General features: G+C 43.6%; 1 protein-coding gene across 2 annotated transcripts in view; it reads right to left on the bottom strand.

Moving 5' to 3' along the window:
• Nucleotides 1–19221: 19221 nt before the first annotated feature.
• EDEM1 (ER degradation enhancing alpha-mannosidase like protein 1) overlaps nt 19222–23317 on the bottom strand; it is a 29698-nt gene continuing 25602 nt past the window's right edge. Inside the window, exon 10 of one of the 2 annotated variants that reach the window (XM_027584499.2) lies at nt 19222–23194. In XM_027584499.2, the coding sequence (XP_027440300.1) occupies nt 23105–23194 (90 nt within the window). In that variant the 3' untranslated portion in view covers nt 19222–23104. The remainder of the gene's footprint in view (nt 23195–23317) is intronic. The other variant, XM_027584498.2, reaches the window with a different exon arrangement.

Below are 23317 nucleotides of genomic sequence, written 5' to 3'. Positions count from 1 at the left end.
GAAACACCAAACCTGCCTCTCAACTAGAAATAACATGGTTTAGGTGATAAGGCATGTTCGAGGGGAGGAGAAATGATCAGCACTCTTTTTTTTTTTTAATTATGTTATGGTAATCACCATACATTACCTCATTAGTTTTTGACGTAGCGATCCATGATTCATTGTTTGTTATAACACCAAGTGCTCCATGCAGAACGTGCCCTCCTTTATACCCAACACCAGGCTAACCCATTCTCCCACCCCTTAGTAGGCGCTTCATACATGCTCAGCACCTGCACACCCGGGAAAGTAGAAAACAACCCCCATCTCCCACCTCTACCAGCCCAAGAATGGCAGGAAGTTGATAGATTCTGGAATCTGTTCCACCTGGCTGGGAGGAAGACTGACCGGCCCTCGCGGAAGGTCGCCCGCCATTCAAAATCCAGAATCCTTGTTAAGCAAATTGCCAAATACCCCCCGCCCCTGGAGATTCCCATTCTCTAAGTCTAGGGTAGAGTCCATGAGTTTGCATTTCTAACAAGTCCCCTGAGGTGCTGCCGCTGCTGTTTTAGAAACCACATTGTGAGAAGGAGCTTTCCCACCAAGACAGCATTTCCTAACTGTATTCCAGAGCTGGCCCGGCAGCTACTGGGTGGTAGGAGTCCTTAGGAGGGTACAGCAGGAAGCAGCCTAGATGAGCTGCATTTGCAAATTTTATTAAATCTGTCCCAAAGGTAAGCCTCAAAATGCCAGCTGTGGTGCCGTTTCCCCCCAGCAAACTCCCGAGGCAGTTTTCAAACTGTGATGCTCTGACCATAAGCCTGGACTCTAACCCCCTGCCCCCCACGAGTCTGTTGATAGGCAGACTCTGACTCAGGGCCAAGCCCCCCAATCCCCCCAATCTGCCGGCTGCAAGCTGGAGGCCCAGGAAAGCTTGGTATAGTTTCAAGTCCAAGCGCAAAAGCCTGAGAACGAGGGGAGCCTGTGAGGGAACTCCCAGTCAGAGTCCAAAGACCTTAGAGCCAGGAGTCCCGATGTCTGCAGGAGGAGATGGACATCCCAGCTCAGCAGAGAGCAGATTTGCCCTTCCTCTGCCTTTCTGTTCTGTTCAGAGCTTCAACAGGCTAGACATCTGTCCACATGGATAGGACAATCTTGCTCAGTCACCTCCACGGGCAGAGGTGGCAGTGAGAGCAGGTGACCAGCCATGCTTCCATGAGGTAGATGGCCACAGAGACCCAGCCTGGCCGGCCATCTTAGATTGAACAGGGGATTCTCATTTAGAATCTGTTTTTTGTTCATGTTAGAACCAGGGGCGCCCGGGGGGGCACTCAGTTGTTAAGCGTCTGCCTTCAGCTCAGGTCAGGATCCCGGGGTCCAGGGATCGAGCCCCGCATCGGGCTCCCTGCTCGGCGGGAAGCCTGCTTCTCCCTCTCCCACTCCCCCTGCTTGTGTTCCCTCTCTCACTGTGTCTCTCTCTATCCAAATAAATAAAATATTTTTTTTAAGATTTTATTTATTTGGATAGAGAGAAACACAGCCAGAGATTTCAGAGGTTTAATAACTCACCCAGCTAACAAGGAGCAGAGTCCAGATTTAAACCTACAAAGTCGACTTGATATACTGCCTTCTGTCTGCCAAATCAGACAACAGAAACCAAAGGCAGGACAGTAACTAGAAGGGAAGGCTCAACAAGACCCAGAAGTGTCTAACATCCAGAGTGCAAGTTCAAGGGGAGAAACCATGAAGAAGGAGAGCCTAAGGAAGCCGTCATCTGAGAAACTCCCCGTTGTGCAATGTCCTGTGTGTGCCGAGAGACACCCTCCCATGTTGTATCTAGAACTGTGTACCTACCCAAAACCACAGCAAGCCAAAAGCAACCTCACCAGATCAAAATTAAACCACCCACCAAACACTGAGGAAGCCTGGTGCACTTCCCAAAGACTAGGTCTACATTTCCCCTTTTCTTACCTACCCCTTGTTCTGAAATATCACCATCTAACAGGGCAGCTTGTGGTATTTACCTAGTCTCACTCTTGGAAACCAAGAACCCCAAAACACATGGCATTGCGAGTCTTCACTGAATAACCCATATGAAAGAGCTTGCTCTCTCAGGAGAAAGAGCCCATAGAGACACCCAAGGCCATCATTGTCATGCTCACTATTACTCATGTTGCGATTAGCAGCACACAACAAGAGTTTGATACAAGATTCCAAAAGACCATGAAATTATATTTTTGCACGCTGAGTTTAAAACACGCCAACACTGGTTTTTGTTTTTGTTTTTGTTTTTCTGTACCGCTGGTGGTTTAAACTTTAAAAATTTTTTAAAGGCACCGTTAGAAAAAGTGAAGCAAGAGTGGCCTCTTGTGGAAGTGATGACACCTACAACAATTTGTGGAGCTGAAACGGCACAGGATCTTCTGAAGCCCGCTGGAGGGAAATGGCCCGTGTTCAGAGGGATTGGCTTTTGAAAGTGCATGCCTAAAACCTGAGGCCACACTGAGCAGCCTTTCCTCCAGGCCATGAAAAGTTGCATCCGTCCTGTCCACCGCCAGCCTCCCTACCCCACGCTCCGCAATCACCCCAGGTGAGTCTATAGCAGGTGTTCAAGAAATATGCTGAGATCCAGTGTTTGACTGGTTTTACTGGCATTGTGTGGTATGAAGCACGTTTTCTTCAAATATCACTTTCGGGGCGGGGGTGCACGCAACTTAGAGACCTTTCCTCCTGGACTCCTATTCAAAAATGGTCTGCCAACCCACTGACAAGCCCTCATTTCTAGGTTGGTGTCCACATAAAAGGGTTGATGGGGGCCCAAAATCCTTGGTAGATTTGTCCACTAGACAATGTACATGATTTTATTTTTCCCTATTTTGCCCAACATTTTGCCACTTTTCACACTGTACCAGAACAAACTGAATTATGACTTCTTTTTCACAATTTGGGAGACCAGTTTCACCTACGATGTTAAAATTCATGTATACTGAAATTTGACAGACACACTGAAGAGCATCTAAAACATGGGGACCATATAAAGAATAAAAATAAAGAAAGCAGCCAGACAGCTAACAAGGAACCCAAGATAAAAATGGACATTCCCAGCAGCCCTGCATGCCTCAACACCATCACAGCCTCATCATAATCCAGGCATGGCCCCTCTGCTAACTTCTACGATAATAATTTCCTGTTTTTCTTTATAAGTTTCTGCATGTGTTTACACACCCAAGCAATAAATTCAGTTTGGGCTGCTTTTGAACTGTATATAAATGGACCACTGTGCATTGCATCTCTGCTCTATAATATTCCACTGTACAAATCACTACTTTTGATGGATATTTGGGTAGCATCTCAGTTTTTTGCTTTGGCAAACCATGCTGCTATGAACTGTCTCACTGTCACCAGGTTCTCACATGCAAGGAATCCTCTAGACTAGATGCCAGCAAACATTTTCTGTTTGTCAGACTGAATATTTGGGGTTTTTCGAGCCAGATGGTCTCTCACAACTATTCAACTCTGTCATTGTATAGGAAAAGCAAACATGACCGTATGGAAAAAAGTGAGCATGAATGTGCTCCAATAAAACTTTAATTAACAACACAAAACCAAACAAAAACAGGTGGCAGCTTGGATTGGGACCATGGTCCGATAGTTTGCTGACTCCTGTTAAAGATGACTTCCTTAGGCCTGAACCTGCCAGGGCCACCCCTTCGCACAACTCCATGGCAGCCCCACCTGGTGTGGTACACGGCCTGGCACCACCAGAAGCCAGGCCACAGGGCATGTTCCAATCAACTTTGCTGAGTAACACCAAGTTCCTCCTCTGAGTGGACACACAAGTTTGCATTCCCACAAGCAGTGTGCTGTGTCCCCATCATTCACATCCTTACCAATACCTGGTATATTTAATTTCTGCCAAACCCCTGGGTGTGTAAGAATTTTGCATTACAATTCGCTGAAACATAGCTGAGTCTTGAGTTCAGGAATTTCTGACAGAATTACAGCTTTCTTACAAATTGAAGAGAAGACATTTCTCCTTGGGCACTTAAGTGGCAGAAAAACATGGTTTTGTATCATCCTCTTTCCCCTTCCCCCAAATCCATGCTTCTCCACTGCTGAGGCAACTGTTTGGGTCATTCAAATCATGCCTTTGGCTCGCTTTCTTGGATGGCAGAGGAGTAGGGGACCCTATTCCAACCAGTCCCCAGAGTTGAGCTGGATATCTACCAGACCACTCTGAACACCCACGAAATCAGCTTGAGACGTAAGAAGATAGATCTGGATCTCTACAAACAGAATATCGCAGGTGGTTGGTTTTGAAGTATGAAGCAGGGAGCCGTGATTCCGCAGGCAGATATCGGAGGATAAATGGCAGCAGAAGGGAGCCTGGCCGTGGGGATCCTACACCTCTGGCACTGGGGACGAGGCACAGACTCACAGGCCGGTAGCGGCGGGGAAAGGACCATGGGGCAGGCCCCCAGATGGAAACCCGGAGCAGCAGGGCCGAGCGTGCAAACTGGGGACAGCTGGCGGTTTTAGAAGCACAAAGGGCAGAGACATGCCCTGACCTGGAGCCGAGGACTGGGAGCACTGCTGAAGCGCACACAACCCAGGACGCTCAGTTTATAGCAGCACAGACAGAAAAGAGAGAGTGTGGCCTGGAGAGCTCACTGAAGAACAGACTGCGATCTCTCTGCTCTGAGGCAGAGGGTGGGAAATGGTCTCTCTGCTCTCTCAGAAGAGACATGGAAAGCTGCCAGGGAAAGCTGCCAAAGAACAAATCCCCCAAAAACCAGTTCCCACTGAGCCCATCCCCCACCACGGGGGGGCACGGCAACTCTGCCCAAACAGGGTTGCCTGAGTAACAGTGTGGCAGGCCCCTCCTCCAGAAGACAGGCTGGGAAAACAAGAGGCCAGCAACCCTAAGGTCCCTATAAAACAGGTGCATCTTGCTTGGGTTGTGGTCAATAATTTGGACTCTACACATTCCCTCAACCACACCTAACAGAATGACTAGGAGGAGGAACCCCCAAAACAGGAAAGACTCAGAGGTTATGACTTATGCCACAGATTTATAAATGGATACAGATATAACCAAGTTGTTGGAGATGGAATTCAGGGTAGCAATTGTGAAGACAATAGCTACAATGGAGAAATCAATTAATGGCAAAATAAAGTCTCTAAGGGCAGAAATGAAAGCTGAATTGGCAGAACTTAAAAATGCTATCAATGAGATCCAATTTAATCTAGATAATCTAACAGCTAGGGTAAGCAAGGCAGAAAAACGAATTAGTGACCTGGAAGACTATTTAATAGATAAAAAAGGAAAAGAGAAGGCCAGGGGAAAACAACTCAGAATCCATGAAAATAGAATCAGAGAAATAAGTGACACCATGAAATGTTCCAATGTCAGAATTACTGGAATCCCTGAGGGGGTGGAGAGAGAGAGAGGACTAGAAGATATATTTGAGCAAATTGTAACTGAGAACTTCCCTAATCTGGGGAATGAAACAAACATTTGCATCCTAGAGACAGAGAGGACCCCTCCCAAGATCAAGGAGAACAAGCCAACTCCCCAGCATGTAATAGTAAAACTTGCAAATCTTAGAACCAAGGAAACCATCTTAAGGGCAGTTAGGGGGAAGAGATTCCTTATGTACAGAGGGAGGAACATCAGAATAATGTCAGACCTATCCAGAGACCTGGCAAGCCAGAAAGGCCTGGTAAGACATATTCAGGGTACTAAACGAGAAGAACATGCAGCCAAGAATACTTTATCCGGCAAGGCTGTCATTTACAATGGATGGAGAGATGCAGAGCTTCCAAGACTGGCAGAAACTGAAAGAATATATGACCACTAAGCCAGCCATGCAAGAAATATTATGGGAGGTTATATAAAAGGACAAAGACCCCAAGAGTGATATACAACAGAAATTTACAGGGACAATCTATAAAAACAAGGTCTTCACAGGCAACATGATGATAACAAATTCATATCTTTCCATAATCATTCTCAACGTGAACAGCCTAAATGCTCCCATAAAATGGCACAGGGTTGCAGATTGGATAAAAAGACAGGACCCATCCATATGCTGTCAACAAAGAAACTCATTATGAACCTAAAGATATAACCAGACTGAAAGTGAAGGGATGGAGATCCATCTTCCATGCCAACAGACCTCAAAAGAAAGCTGGGGTAGCAATTCTTATATCAGACAAATTAGATTTTAAACTAAAGACTGTAGTTAGAGACACAGAAGGACACTATATCATTCTTAAAGGGTCTATCCAACAAGAAGATCTAACAATTGTAGATATCTATGCCCCTAACATGGGAGCAGCCATTTACATATGGCAATTGTTAACCAAAATAAAGAGAAATATTGATAACAATATGTTAATTGTAGGAGACCTCAATACTTCACTCTCAGCAATAGACAGATCATCTAAGCAGAAAATCAACAAAGAAACAAGAGCTTAATAGTCTCTAGTTCCAACCACATCATTGCAAATGGCAAGATTTCATTTTTCATGGCTGCATAATATACCATTGTACATATATATACACCACATCTTCTTTATCCATTCATCTGTTGATGGACAGCTAGGCTCTTTCCATAGTTTGGCTATTGTGGACATTGCTGCTATAAACATTGGGGTGCATGTGCCATTTTGGATCTCTACATTTGTATCTTTGAGGTAAATACCCAGTAGTGCAATTCCTGGGTTGTAGGGTAGCTCTATTTTCAACTTTTTGAGGAACCTCCATATTGTTTTCCACAGTGGTTGCATCAGCGTGCATTCCCACCAACAGTATAGGAGGGTTCCTCTTTCTCCGCATCCTCGCCAACATGTCTTTTCCTGACTTGTTAATTTTAGCCATTCTGACTGGTATGAGGTGGTATCTCATTGAGGTTTAGATATGCATTTCCCTGATGCCGAGTGATGTTGAGCACTTTTTCATGTGTCTGTTGGCCATTTGGATATCTTCTTTGGAAAAATGTCTGTTCATGTCTTCTGCCCATTTCTTGATTCGGTCATTTGTTCTCTGGTGTTGAATTTGATAAGTTCTTTATAGATTTTGGATAGTAGCCTTTTATCTGATATGTCATTTCAAATATCTTCTCCCAACTGTCAGTTGTCTTTTGGTTTTGTTGACTGTTTCCTTTCCTGTGCAAAAGCTTTTTACCTTGATGAAGTCCCAATAGTTCATTTTTGCCTTTGCTTCCCTTACCTTTGGCGATGTTTCTAGGAAGAAGTTGCTGTGGCTGAGGACAAAGAGGTTGCTGCCTGTGTTATCCTCAAGGATTTTGATGGACTCCTTCCTCACACTGAGGTCTTTCATCCATTTTGAGTCTATTCTTGTGTGTGGTGTAAGAGAATTGTCCGGTTTCAATTTTCTGCATGTGGCTGTCCAATTTTCCCAGCACCATTTGTTGAAGAGACTGTCTTTTTTCCATTGGGCATTGTTTCCTGCTTTGTCAAAGATTAGTTGACCATAGAGTTGAGGGTCCATTTCTGGGCTCTCGATTCTGTTCCATTGATGTATGTGTCTGTTTTTGTGCCAGTACCATACTGTCTTGATGATGACAGCTTTGTAATAGAGCTGGAAGTCCGGAATTGTGATGCCGCCAGCTTTGCTTTTCTTTTTCAACATTCCTCTGGTTATCCAGGGTCTTTTCTGGTTCCATACAAATCGTAGGATTATTTGTTCCATTTCTTTGAAAAAAGTGGATGGTATTTTGATGAGGATTGCACTGAATGTGTAGATTGCTCTAGGTAGCATTGACATCTTCACAATATTTGTTCTTCCAATCCATGAGCATGGAACGTTTTTCCATTTCTTTGTGTCTTCCTCAATTTCTTTCATGAGTATTTTACAGTTTTTGGAGTACAGATCCTTTGCCTCTTTGGTTAGATTTATTCGTAGGTATCTTATGGTTTTGGGTGCAATTGTAAATGGGATTGACTCCTTAATTTCTCTCTCTTCTGTCTTGTTGTTGGTTTATAGGAATGCCACTGATTTCTGTGCATTGATTTTATATCCTGCCACTTTACTGAATTCCTGTATGAGTTCTAGCAGTTTTGGGGTGGAGTTTTTTGGGTTTTCCACATAAAGTTATCACATCATCCACAAAAAGTGAGAGTTTCGATTCTTCTTTGCCAATTCGGATGCCTTTTATTTGTTTTTGTTGTCTGATTGCTGAGGCTAGGACTTCTAGTACTATGTTGAACAGCACTGGTGATAGTGGACTCCCCTGCTGTGTTCCTGACCTGAGGGGAAAAGCTCTCAGTTTTTCCCCATTGCGTATGATATTCACTGTGGGTTTTTCATAGAAGGCTTTTATGATACTGAAGTATGTACCCTCTATCCCTACACTGTGAAGAGTTTTAATCAAGAAAGGATGCTGTACTTTGTCAAATGCTTTTTCTGCATCTATTGGGAGGATCATATGGTTCTTGTTCTTTCTTTTATTAATGTATCACATTGATTGATTTGCAGATGTTGAACCAACCTTGCAGCCCAGGAATAAATCCCACTTGGTGAATAATCCGTTTAATGTACTGTTGGATTCTATTGGCTAGTATTTTGGTGAGAATTTTTCATCCATGTTCATCAGGGATATTGGTCTATACTTCTCCTCTTTGATGGGGTTTTTGTCTGGTTTTGGGATCGAGGTAATGCCAGCCTCATAAAATAAGTTTGGAAATTTCCCTTCCATTTCTATTTTTTTTTTTGGAACAGTTTTAGAAGAATAGATATTAATTCTTCTTTAAATGTTTGGTAGAAATCCCCCTGGGAAGCCATCTGGCCCTGGGCTTTTGTTTGTTGGGAGATTTTTGATGACTGCTTCGATTTCCTTAGTGGTTATGGGTCTGTTCAGGTTTTCTATTTCTTCCTAGTTCAGTTTTAGTAGTTGCTACTTCTCTAGAAATGCATCCATTTCTTCCATACTGTCTAATTTGCTGGCAGATAGTTGCTCATAATATGTTCTTATAATGTTTGTATTTCATTGGTGTAGGTTGTGATCTCTCCTCTTTCATTCTTGATTTTGTTGATTTGGGTCCTTTCTCTTTTCTTTTTGATAAGTCTGGCCAGGGGTTTATCAATCTTATTCTTTCAAAGAAGCAGTTCCTAGTTTCGTTGATCTGTTCTACTGTTCTCTTGGTTTCTATTTCATTGATTTCTGCTCTGATCTTTATTTGTCTTCTCCTGATGGGTTTAGGCTTTATTTGTGTTCTTTGTTCAGCTCCTTTAGTTGTAGGGTTAGGTTGTGTATTTGAGACCTTGCTTGTTTCTTGAGAAAGGCTTTTATTGCTATATACTTTCCTCTTAAGACCACCTTTGCTGCATCCCAAAGATTTTGAACAATTGTGTTTTCATTTTCATTTGTTTCCATGAATTTGTATAATTCTTCTTTAATTTCCTGGTTGACCCATTCATTCTTTAGTAGGATTCCCTTTAGCCTCCAAGTATTTGAGTTCTTTCCAACTTTACTCTTGTGATTGAGTTCTAGTTTCAAAGCACTGTGGTCTGAAAATATACAGGGAATGATCCCAATCTTCTGGTACTGACTGAGACCTGATTTGTGACCCAGGATGTGATCTATTCTGGAGAATGTTCCATGGGCACTAGAGAAGAATGTGTATTCTGTTGCTTTGGGATGGAATGTTCTGAATATATCTGTGAAGTCCATCTGGTCCAGTATGTCATTTAAAGCCTTTATTTCCTTGTTGATTTTTTGCTTAGATGATCTGTCCATTTCAGTGAGGGGCATGTTAAAGTCCCCTACTATTATTATATTATTCTCAATGTGTTTCTTTGCTTTTGTTATTAATTGGCTTATATAATTGGCTGCTCCCATGTTAGGGGCATAGATATTTAAAACTGTTAGATCTTCTTGTTGGACAGACCCTTTAAGTATGATGCAGTATCCTTCCTCATCTCTTATTATAGTCTTTGGTTTAAAATCAGATTTTCTGATATAAGGATTGCCACCCCAGCTTTCTTTTGATGTCCATTAGCATGGTAAATGGTTTTCCAAGCCCTCACTTCAAACCTGGAGGTGTCTTTGGGTCTAAAATGAGTCTCTTGCAGACAGCATATCGATGGGTCTTGATTTTTTTTATCCAATCTGATACCCTGTGTCTTTTGATTGGGGCAGTTAGCCCATTTACATTCAAGGTAACTATTGAAAATATGAACTTAACACCATTGTATTGCCTGTGACTGTTACTGTATATTGTCTGTGTTCCTTTCTGGTCTATGTTACTTTTAGGCTCTCTCTTTGCTTAGAGAACCCCTTTCAATATTTCTTGTAGGGCTCGTTTTGTGTTTGCAAATTCCTTTAGTTTTTGTTTGTCCTGGAAGCTTTTTATCTCTCCTTCTATTTTCAATGACAGCCTAGCTGGATATAGTATTCTTGGCTGCATATTTTTCTCGTTTAGTGCTCTGAATATATCATGCCAGTCTTTTCTGGCCTGCCAGGTCTCTGTGGATAGGTCTGTTGCCAATCTAATGTTCCTACCATTGTAGGTTACAGACCTCTTGTCCCGAGCTGCTTTCAGGATTTTCTCTTTGCCTCTGAGATGTATGAGTTTTACTATTAGATGTCAGGGTGTTGACCTATTTTTATTGATTTTGAGGGGGGGTTCTCTGTGCCTCCTGGATTTTGATGCCTCGTTCCTTCCCCAAATTAGGGAAGTTTTCTGCTGTAATTTGCTCCAATATACCTTCTGATCCTCTCTTCTTCTCCTGTGATCCCAATTATTCTAATGTTGTTTCACTTTATGGTATCACTTATCTTTCAAATTCTGCCCTCGTGATGCAGTAGTTGTTTATCTCTCTTTTTCTCAGCCTCTTTATTCTCCATCATTTGGTCTTCTATATCACTAATTTTCTCTTCTGCCTCATTTATCCTAGTAGTTAGAGCCTCCATTTTTTATTGCACCTCATTAATAGCCTTTTTGATTTTGACTTCGTTAGATTTTAGTTCTTTTATTTCTCCAGAAAGGTATTCTCTAGTATCTTCTATACTTTTTTCAAGCCCAGCTAGTGTCTTTATAATCATCATTCTGAACTCTAGTTCTGATATCTTACTAATGTCTGTATTGATTAGGTCCCTGGCAGTCAGTACTGCCTTTTTTTTTTTTTTTTTTTGAGGTGAGTTTTTCCATCTTGTCATTTTATCCAGAGGAGAATAGATGAATGAGAGAACAAAATGCTAAAGAAATGCTAAAAGGGTAACAATGACCCCAGAGAAATATACACTAAACAAATCAGAAGAGACCTGAAACCAGGGGGGAAAAGAAAGGGAAAAGAAAAAAAAAGAAAAAGAATATGATCAGGCTGGTGAATATAACAGAGCCACACACTAGATTTTGGCTGTATTTTTGTCTGGTAGAAGAAATTGCCTCCTAAAATTTTAAAGAAAGAAAAACATATATGTACAAAAATAAGGGTAAATACAACGAAGGGATGGAATATGACTGTAAAGATAAAAATTTAAAAAGGTTTTTAAAAAAGAATTGATAAGAAGTTGGTTGAAAAAAGAATGAAAAAAAATTTTTTTAAAAAAGAGAATGTTATCAGGCAGGAGACTAGGACAATGTTATACACTAGATTTAGGGTATATTTTGGTCTGTTAGAAGAAACTGTATCCTGGGTGCCTGGGTGGCTCAGTTGTTAAAAGCATCTGCCTTCAGCTCAGGTCATGATCTCAGCGTCCTGGGATTGAGTCCCACATCGGGCTCCCTGCTCTGTGGGAAGCCCGCTTCTCCTTCTCCCACTCCCCATGCCTGTGCTCCTGCTTTCACTATCTCTGTCTCTGTCAAATAAATAAATAAAATCTTTAAAAAAAGGAAGAAGAAACTGTATCCTAAAATTTTAAAGAAAAACATATATATATACACAAAAAATAAGGTTAAATACAATGAGATAGAATATGACTGTAAAAATGAAAAATTAAAAAAGATTTTAACAAAGGAATTGGTAAGGGGCGCCTGGGTGGCTCAGTTGTTAAGTGTCTGCCTTCGGCTCAGGTCATGATCCCAGGGTCCTGGGATCAAGCCCCACATTGGGCTCCCTTCTCATTGGGAAGCCTGCTTCTCCCTCTCCCAATCCCCCTGCTTGTGTTCCCTCTCTCGCTGTGTCTCTGTCAAATAAATAAAAATCTTTAAAAAATAAATAAATAAATAAATTTAAAAAAACGAATTGGTAAGATGTTGGTTGAGAAAGGAAAGAAAACTTCAACTAAAAAATAGGAAAAAAAATAAAGCAACTTTTAAAAATTAACTTTGAAAGACTTAAGAATCATGGTAAAAAGGCCATGAATTCTATGTGCAGTATTCCCCTAGTGCTGAGGTTCTGCCATTCTCATTGATTGGTAAACTAGGTCTTGGCTTGCTGGCTGTTCTTGCTGATCTTCTGGGGGAGGGGCCTGTTGCCGTGGTTCCCAAATGTCTTTGCCGGAGGCGGAATTGCCCCGCCCTTGCCGGGTCTGGGCTAAGTAATCTGCTCGGGTTTGCTCTCGGGAGCTTTCGTTCCCTGAAAGTTTTCTGTACAGCTTTGGAGGGTGAGAATGAAAATGGCGGCCTCCCAATCTCCGTCCCGAAGGAGCCGAGAACTCGGGCCCCGCTCCTCAGTGCGCCCCCAGAGAAAAGCAGTCAGTCACTCCCTTGTCCCCGGTCTCCGGCCACACTCCGTGCTCACCTGGCCTGTGACCGAGCGTTTCTATCTCTGGCACCCGACTCAGTGCGGAGTCTCCACACCCAGCAGATCCCTGCAGTGCGCTCCCGCGCCGCTCCTCCCGGGGGAGGAAGGGGAGTCTCCCCAGATCTGCCGCTTGTTGGGTCCCTGCTGGAGGCGCAGTGGCCCGACTGTGCTGCCGATCCCAGTCTATGGCAACCCCGAGCTGAGAGCCCGCGCCTCGGCTCCGTCTCTGCAGCCGGCTTCCCCGCTCCGATACCTGGGAGCTCTGCTGCACTCAGGCACCCCCGGTCTTTCTGTGACCCCGAGGGTCCTGAGACCACACTGTCCCGCGAGGGTTCCACCCCCCGCTTAGCCACTGGAGCGACGTCCCTCAGCGGAGCCAACTTCTCAAAGTTCCGATTTTGTGCTCCGCGGCTCTAGCACTTGCCAGAAGCGGCAACTGAGGCCCCCTCCCCCGCCGTCTGTCCTCCTGAATATCGCCTCGGATTCACTTCTCCGCACGTCCTACCTTCCAGAAAGTGGTCGCTTTTCTGTTCAGAGAGTTGTTGCTACTCTCCTCTTCGATCTCCTGTTGAGTTCGTAGGTGTTCAGAATGGTTTGATCCCTATCCAGCTGAATTCCTGGGACCAGACAAAATCCAGGCCTCCTACTCCTCCGCCATCTTGCTCCTCCCCGATCAGGACCCTTAGTTCTTGTAAAGCAGAGCTGGGTGGAGGAGGTGGGAGGTTCAGGGTCCCCAGTCCTTCCCATACTTAACCAGTGCTACAAGTTTGCAGTGTTGTTGTTGTTGTTGTTTTCATCTGTTTTCTAAATTCAGCCACTACATAATATTTTATTTGAAGAATTTTATAAGCTCTTTAAAGAGGCTACAAACCACTGTTCAATGTTAATTAACTTACAGAGAGTCAACACGAAAACTACCCCGCATGGAGCCTATTGATCCTGATATGATTTAGGTGTTGCAGGCAGATGTTCAAATCCTGGGCTCTGATTCTGACTCTCCCACTTACTGGCTGGTGATGCTGAGCTGATGCTACACTTCTCTGAATCTGTTTCCTCGTGTGCAAAATGGGAGTAATGACTAAAACTCCCACTTCAGCTTAGTCCAAGTGTTAAATGAGGTAATGCCTGGGAAAAGCTTGCTATGGTACAGGCATGAAATTTAAGAAATGAACTCTAGCTATGGCAATCTTAGTTTTTAAAAAAGGTAATCGGGAATATAGTGGAATGTCCCTTCTGCAACTCTCCATAAACTCTTCAGGCTCAGAACCATTTGTCTTCTAGTGAAGAAGTAGGTTTGGTGTGGCTAGACAATGAGAGGCCAAGAACCCAACTACTTTCTTTCTTTGCTGTCACTGCCAGGAAGCTGAGGTTCTGTAACCAGAGGGTTGAAGGTGTATGTCAGGGAAGGGGCATACAAATGTGAGGCACAAAATATATAGATTCATATAAGTATAGAGAATAATCAAAGCATATATAACCAAAAAAATGTAGGAAAAGAGTCAGGTAATTTTAACTAAACCATTATAATTTTTATGGAATGTGTGTTATTGTCGTATTTGTCAGCTTTTTAATATTTGTGATTTGTGATTTTTTTCTCATCTTCCATATTTACTTTTGCATTTCTAATTTTGTGTTCATAATTTTATTTTTCATAAAAACATCCCTCCAAAACCCAGATCACCCCCTACAAAATATGGAAAAGTTAAGAGTGTCCTTTGTACTGGAAGATGCTCCAAGGGGAAAGCTTTAAGCAAGATTTTCAAACTGTGGTCCCCAGATTGGCTGCAATTAAGACTCATGGATTTTTGATGGTTGAGTAGTATCCCATTGTATATATATATATATATATATATATATATATATATATATATATATATACACACACACACACACCACATCTTCTTTATCCATTCATCTGTCAGTGGACATCTGGGCTTTTTCCACAGTTTGGCTATTCTGGACATTGCTGCTATGAACATTGGGGTGCAGGTGCTCCTTTGGATCACTACACTTGTATCTTTGGGGTAAATACCCAGTAGTGCAATTGCTATGTCATAGGGTAGCTCTATTTTCAACTGTTTGAGGAACCTTCATACTGTTTTCCAGAGTGGCTGCACCAGCTTGCATTCCCACCAACAGTGTAAGAGGCTTCCCCTTTCTCCGCATCCCCGCCAACATCTTGCCATTTGCAACGACATGGATGGAACTAGAGGGTATTATGCCAAGTGAAATAATTCAATCAGAGAAAGACAATTATCATATGATCTCACTCATACGTGGAATCTAAGAAACAATACAGAGGATCATAGGGGAAGGGAAGGAAAAATAAAACAAGACAAAATCAGAGAGGGAGTCAAACCATAAGAGACTCTTAATCATAGGGAACAAATTGAGGGTTGCTGGAGGGGAAGGGGGTGGGGGGATGGGGTAACTGGGTGATAGACATTAAGGAGGGCATGTGATGTAATGAGCCCTGGGTATTATATAATTCTACCTCTGAAACTAATAATACACTATATGTTAATTGAATTTAAGTTTTAAAAAAAATAACTAGGCTCATCCAGGAACTGGTTAGCAATGCAATTCTCAAGCCCTGCCCCAGACCTGCTAAGTCAGAGGCTCAAGGGGGGAGCCCAGCGATTTGTGTTTCTACAAACACTCCAAGTGACTCCAAGGAACTTTAAAGTCTGACAACCACTATTGTCAAAGGAATCAATTTCCAAATCCTCACCATACACAACATAAAACTACACATGTGTACTTTCACGGAAAATGGCTCGGCTTGATGCTTGACCATGATCCTTCTCCGATGTGATGGGAGGGCCTACCTCTCACAGACCCAGAATCTCACTGCTCTGTGTGTGCAGCCCTGGCGTGTAGAAACCTCTGGAGCACCAAAGGATCCACGGGAAATGTTTCTCAGGAAACAAACAGCCTCTTCCCTTCCCAGCTTGTTGGCGACAGTGCCTGGATCAGAGGCTCAAGGGCCTCCTTCTGTTCCTGTAGCAAGCACAGCAAAACTTCACGCTGCCTCACTCCATGCTAGGATGCAGAAGAGAGAGGGCTCTCATGTTAATGAACACATTTATTAGGACTGAAAAATGAAATCAGACTTTTCCCATCAGCAAATAAAACTGCTAGGGCTGAAGAGCTTGAAAACAAGGACTGGCTTAGCCAATTAGGTTACATGGTGGTTATTTCCTCTGAGTTGTGTTGACTACAGCTCCAGGGTCATGATGTAAATATATTTAAGGGAGGTGACAAGATGAAGGCATTTATTTTTTAAATGTATTATCAGAGATATGTCAAAGTTATTATTAATTTTCTAGCACTTTCTATTTCAGTTTCTATCAGGTGCCTCCAAATTTAAAAATAATAGGTACAGGGGCGCCTGGGTGGCTCAGTCGTTAAGCGTCTGCCTTCGGCTCGGTCGCGATCCCAGGGTCCTGGGATTGAACCCCACATCAGGTTCCCTGCTCTGCAGGAAGCCTGCTTCTCCCTCTCCCACTCCCCCTGCTTGTGTTCCTGCTCTCACTGTGTCTTTCTCTGTCAAATAAATAAGTAAAATCTTAAAAAAAAAAAATAGGTACAATGAATAATCATTTGATAAATGACTCTAACAACTAAATAACAAATCCTTTTTGCAAAGGGGCTTTCTATTGGTTGGAGGGAGGGCAGGCTCACTGCCCCTTTCACAGCCCCACACTGGCACAGAAAATATTCTGATTTGTGGAATGAGGCGCAGCTTCTGGAGGTCTTGATTCTCAGAAGCTGGGAGGACCATGGTGCCTCAGGCTGGGGTCCCAGGAATCCAGAATCAGGTTTGCTGCCCTGTCCTGACCTCCGACCTCCCCACCTGTGAAAGGGGCCACTGGGGTCTCAGACCAAGGATTGAGCAACATCCCTCTAGAAATGGCCCAGGGTATTCCCCACAGCAAAGACCCCCTTCTCTCCATCCTGGGACTAGAGCCAAACTATTCATTCTGGTACTTAAGAGAACTTAAGGTCACAGGTTCAGAGTGGTTCAACTGTGACCTAAGCAGGGGTGCTTACCTTCCAGTGGCCTCAGCTGTAGAAATTGAATAATAGAACTGACCTCCCAGGATTTTGGTGAGGATTTAAGCCATGTGTGCATACACACACACACACACACACACACACACACACACACACACACACACACAGGCATGTTGGAGGCCTATTTGTGTGATGTGCCAGTGAGGAGCAGACTGTGCCAGGCACTTGCCTACAACTCCCTGGGGACTGTGACGCACAGACATCACTCCTAATCACCCTGCACCAGGACAAGGTTCTGGCATCCTAAGAGGGACAGAACAGCAGTGTATTCTGTTGGTGGGAATGCCAGCTGGTGCAGCCACTCTGGAAAACTGTATGGAGGTGTCTCAAACAGTTGAAAATAGAGCTACCCTATGACCCAGCAATTGCACTACTGGTATTTAGCCCAAAGATACAAATGCAGTGATCCGAAGGGGCACCCAAACCCCAATGTTTATAGCAGCAATGTCCACAATAGCCGAACTGTAGAAAGAGCCCAGATGTCCATTGACAGATGAATGGATAAAGATGTGGTGTGTGTGTGTGTATATATATATATATATATATATATATATATATATATACACGATGGAATATTATGCAGCCATCAAAAAAAAACGAAATTTTGCCATTTGCATGACATTGATGGAACTAGAGGGTATAATGCTAAGTGAAATAAGTCAGTCAGAGAAAGACAATGATCATATGATCTCACTCATATGTGGAATTTAATAAACAAAAGAGAGGATCATAGGAGAAGAGAGGAAAAAATAAAAGAAGATGAAATCAGAGAGGGAGACAAACCATAAGAGACTCTTAACCATAGGAAACAAACTGAGGGTTGCTGGAGGGGAGAGGGGTAACTGGATGATGGGCACTAAGGAGGGCACTTGATGTAATGAGCACTGGGTGTGATGTAAGACTGATGAATCACTGACCTCTACCTCTCAAACTATTAACTATATTAATTTTAGAAAATTTAAAAAGCAAATTAAAACAACAAAAAAAGGTAAGATACTATTTTAAAAAAAGAAGAAAAAAGAACAGCAGTGTATTGCCCTGATTAAATGTGATTCACATCTTTGATGTGAAGATATTCACTAGCCAGCATCTAACGCACTCTGAGAAAACGTAGCTCATTCTGCTCTCACAAGAGCCCTGCAAGTAAAGGTGCTAGTATCTGGCTTTACAAAGGAGGAAACAATGTGAGACCCTGATCCAAGCTGCTGATCCAGAAGGGCAAGCCCAGGCTCCAGCCCAGGCCTCTTCGTGACAGTCCAAGTCCTTATCCCTCCTCAGGGTCCCCGTGTAAAAATCCTACAGCTTATCCTGGGAATCAAATCTAACTTGACCCTAATTATAGGAAATGTACCCACAGGGCTACTATGCACCAGGTGCCATTTTAAGCATGCTACACAGCTTAATCCACTCCATTCACCCTATGCATATGGACTGCTGCTGTCATTCCATATAATAGTTGGGGGAACTGAGGTCCCATGAGATTGTGTACCTTGTATAAACCGGCATGAGGCTCACAGGTGGTTAAGACTGTACCTCATACAGTGTGCGTCCAGAGTCCCCCTCAGCCCCGGTGCTCCCCTGCAATGTCTGGACAGGATGCTCCAGGACACTCGCTACGGCTGACCAAGGGCACTGGTGCTCCCACTCTCAAGGCTCTCCAGCTGACCCCGTGGCACAGGGGCCCTGCCTGGCCTCGTTAAGAGGGTTACAAACCCACGAGACTTTACATAGACACAACCACCAACAACCCTTACAAAGGGGCAGTGTGCTTTTTAAGTAGGCTCCACACCCAACATGGAGCCCAGTGAGGACTTGAACTCACAACCCTGAGATCAAGACCTGAGATGAGATCAAGGGTCAGACCCTTCACCAACTGAGCCACCCCGGCGCCCCAGGCCAGTGTGATTTACGACCAACAAGGTACTTCCGATCCCAGGGCTCCCTTCCTCTCCTTATTGCAATTCAGTTTTTTAAAAGCCCCGTCAGAATTGCCTAGAACACAAGGGTGGGACACTAAGGGGTCACAGGGGCAGAATCAGCCATCTCCCTCCAGACCCCATCATGACTCAGGTAGCAGTAGGGATGGAGGCCGTCCCACTGAAACCCTCCTGGCTCATGCCTCCCCCAGACCAGTGCAACCCACACTGACCCCATGCGCTGTTACCCCTACCTTAGTCTGCAAGAGGTCAGGAGAAATGAATCGCCTTGCGTAAGATAACGGAGAATGGGTCCCAGAACCTAGAGAGACTCAGATAAATGGCAACAACTGTGAATGAGTCAGTGCCTGGGAGAGAGGAGGCTGTTGCAGGGAGGAGGGCAGGGGCAGGACGAAAACCGTTACATGTGGCTCTCAGACACTTGCCAAGGACTGTTCAATGGGACGTGTGACGGACAAAAAAGGAGCAGTATTACTCAGGGCTCGGCTGTAAAACAAAACAAAACAAAACAAAAAAACACAAGTTTTTATTTGTCTAATTTTACAGTTTTCTTTAAAGAGATTCCCCCCTTGTTTGTCCTGAATGTAATGTGTATGTGTGAGTATACAAAGGAGAAACAAAATGACAATTCAAAAAAAAAAAAAGAATCTTTTAATAAAAATTACTCATAAAAATCCTAATAAATTTCAAAGAACAAGATATTTCTTAGTACATTTATAAAAGAACATTTGGTCCTTTTACAAAAAGCTCCCTCTTAATTTAAATACATTTCTTATTTACAGATTAAACATAAAATATCATCTATAGTTGCAAAGCATATTGCACATTACAGAGAGAGAAGCATGTGTATATCTCAATAGGTTTTCCCAGAGTTTCCAACTCCAGATTTTTTTTTGTAAAAACAGATTTACCTTTCTTGTGCATAATAAATAAAAATGCAGCTTGTGTTTTGCTATTTAAAACTAAAACAAAATACCTTTTAAAAATATTATTTCTCTGCCTCTCAGAAAGAGGGAAAGGGGGTAATGAATCAGGAAGGTCCACAGGTAGATTTTCCCGGATTCACATCCAAACTCCAGCAGGAACAGAACCCTGAGCCCTGCAAACCTGGGGACACACAGCCCAGCCAGCCCACCTTCCCTCTTTCACAAGGGTCCCTGCCCTGCAGGGAAGAGGCACTAGAGAAGGAGCTGGATGCCTGGGAATGGAAAAGGAATGACCAAGATTTCCTTCAAAAGTCCCTGCTCAGGTACTCTGGTGAAAGCAATCATTTAGCCCTACCTTTTCACCAGCATTAAATTTGAAAGCCTCAAAAGAGGAAGATCTCTGGAGCCCTCCAAAGAGAAGAAAAGGATGCCTGATGTTCAGTCCACAAGATCCGAAGCAAAGGATTACAGTTTGCAATCACCCAGTAAACTGAGCTAAGGAAATAGCTAAGAGGGTATTTTTCTTGGGGGGGGGGGGAGGGGAGGGAAGGAGGGGGTGCCACGTTCAGGCCCTCAGATTGCACACAGAGCCTCCTCTAAAATCCACCTGCACAGACACCACATAATGACTTCAGTGACCTGTGCGTGCCCCCTGATCTGTGACAAGCTGGGAACCTGCAATTAGGAATTCAGGTAGAAGAGCTGGAACAAACTGCAGGCAAGATGTGAACACTGGAAGCTGGTTTTTCACAAAGGCCAGCAGAGCTGGACGCCAGCCAACACTTCCTGTCACCTACTATTCCGGAAATGGAGCTCCTCGGTCACATCACCAGAAGCAGCAAAGCCTGCCCTGCACCGGCTGAGAACTCTGTGGTAGGAGATTTACACTGCCTGGCCTAACTACAGGGCAGCTTTCTACAAGAGTTTTGCAAAACCACATTCCTCATGTCGACCAAAGCAGACTCCAGACACTAGCTACACAGGGGAACTTGAGGATGGTGCAGGCTCACAGCTGTTCCAAAGGATGAGCTCTGTTCAGAATCAGGGCAGTCCTGGGGCAAAGCACTGAGCAAGGGAATCTCTTCAACACTCCCCTCCCTGATCCTACCGGACATCCTGCAACACAGAAGAGAAGAAAACAGCAAAAGCCCTGCAAGAGAGAACACAGTTGTTGACATTCTGATTTCCAAAAAGAAAACAAGCAAGCTTTGAACTTGGCTCTAAAGAACGTTCGTTTCATGACTGGCACTAGACAGTATTCCTAGCCCCACAGATCACAGACTAGGTAGCATCGACTTGAGACTGGGGAGTCTGGAAGCTCAACCACCAGGATTGGTCTGCAGTAACACCCTCACCCTCAGTCTCACCAACTGGTACAAGTCAGTGTCCACAAGTCAAGGGGGTTTGGACTTCATACACAACACATCTCACGCCAGCCTGCAGCCCCTGGCGTGCGTCAGTGGCCCTGGGGCACAGGTCCCTATTCCTGAGCATAAGGGGGATGGAATGCCACAGCAGGGACAGGTTAAGGGCCCGGACGAGAGGGTGGTATTGGAATGCTACACATTAATGCAGTCCCAGAAGCTGGAGAGGGAACCTAGCAGGGCCACGAGAGGGAATGGATGCCCGGAGGACCCACTTTCTTCCCTGACGGGCCTCATCCCTCCAGATGGGACATTTATAGTCCCGCCTCAGTTTGCCTGGAGAAAAGGTACAGGGACACTGTGCCTGGGTGCACATGCGTATGTCAAATGCAACATTTTGATTTTACCGAGTCAACGAAAACACCTAAAATATACTATATAGTGTTCTCAAAGGAAATGTTCTATTCAGGAGATGAGACAAGGCCGATAAAGAGAATGCTTCCGAAATGAAAAGGTAAAACAGAAGCATTTGATTTTGTTTACAACAATTTGCATAAATATTTAAAAGACAGAGGTGACACATTTATTACTGAAAATCCCTTTTTCAAAAATCTCCAAGAACTGAATTCTGTATCTATTTTTTTAAAAAACAGTAACACTGAAATTTTCAAGAAGGAATAAAACTTCTCCCTTTGATTGGTATGCAATGGCTCAGACCACACTTCTGGTTTTAAAAAAGATGAACAGGAAATCATTTGAAGTGTGCAAGCAGAGACAGGTTGGCAACACGACAGGTAAGGGTGGAGGTTCTTAAGAGACTTCTACCCTTTGTACCAGGATTCATTTCAACCTCAGACGTTATATGGAAGTCAGGCTGAGGGTTCAAATCCACCTCTGCTCTGTAGGAATATTCAGCCTAAGTTCAAAGAGAGACACTTCTGTTCTGGCTAAGAATATAACAAAGAAAGAAGGCAATGTAGCACAACTCCCTCCTCATGCAGGTTTGCTTAAAATATCATGCTGAAAGGCGAGGACTGGCCAAGAATTTTCCAGAATCTTACTAATACTCATCCCTTCCCCTTTTTCACTGTGGTCCCACCCTGTGACAAATCAAAACAAGGCTGCTAAAACCAGAGCAGCAGCTGTGACAACCAGCGGCCCCAACCAAAATCCTATAAGGCACTAAGCTAAAGCCTCTAGTCAGAGAAATGGCTCAGGGATGCCAGAGAGTCATCTGATCATTTCTTTCTCCCTGACTTAGCTAATTGGCACTAGACACAGAAAACAAAAACAAAACAAAATTCTAACCCAAACATGGTCAGAATTGAGAATCCTTGGTTAGTAAATATGAGATAGATGGAAGCTCAGACATTCTTAGGTATTTTTCTCTCCCTAAAAGGCACCTGGTTCTGGAACTACGGGAGTTCCTCAGGTAAGTTCAAATTAAATGTAATATACCATCCAAGAGATCTAGCTGTGTGACAATTTAAGAGACTGCCTTTTGAAATTCAGATAAAAATTATTCATAAGCAATTAACTTGTAACACTGTGAAGATTATGTGGGGTGCAAATGAAAAACTGAATGATTATCCCCCCTGTGATCCAAAATCGTGGGTGGAGGGAGAGCCAATTATCTAATGGAAGAAAGGATAACAAAATGCAATAAATAGGGATGAACCTCAGGCCCTTTGCACGGAAATTTTGTTCACAGTCCTCTAACAGAGAGGTAGCAATACTGCAGTCACGGCAAGTGCCAGAGACAGGAACACACTTGTCAGATTCCAAAGTGGGAAGCTATGAAGCTCCATCCAAAGATGCCCCATCCACACTGTGCTTATAAAATCAGCATGTCCTAAGAAGCCAACTTCTATGTACCCTCCTACTTCAAATTATATCCTTAAAAAAAATAGGGCATTTTATTGAACAGAAGAGAAACACTAATGTATGCAAGAATCTGCTAGATGTGTGTGAGGAGCTGGACAGAAATTCCTACACCATCACGGATGGCCAGACTGCCATCCTCTCCCGCTTCAGACTGGTCTCTGCACAGTGTGGGTTCGGCTGTTTCCATCCGGTTTCAGAAGAGGCCACACGGAGAAGAGTAGATCAAATCAAGCCAACCATCTGGTCAATCTGCCGCATGTAGATGCTCTTTAAGGGCAGGGAGTATCTTCTCTCGTCAGGAACACGATTGCACTAGAAAGAAAAAAAACAAAGAGGAAAAATATAAACTTTGAATTAAAAATCCAAGTATTAATTGCTCAGGGAATAAATGGGGGTTTCTTTACCTGAGCACTGTTGACGGGTGGGGCCCTCTGT

Source organism: Zalophus californianus, chromosome 1, assembly GCF_009762305.2.
Source record: "Zalophus californianus isolate mZalCal1 chromosome 1, mZalCal1.pri.v2, whole genome shotgun sequence".
Lineage (NCBI taxonomy): Eukaryota > Metazoa > Chordata > Mammalia > Carnivora > Otariidae > Zalophus > Zalophus californianus.
This window is presented reverse-complemented; position numbering and strand designations above follow the sequence as displayed.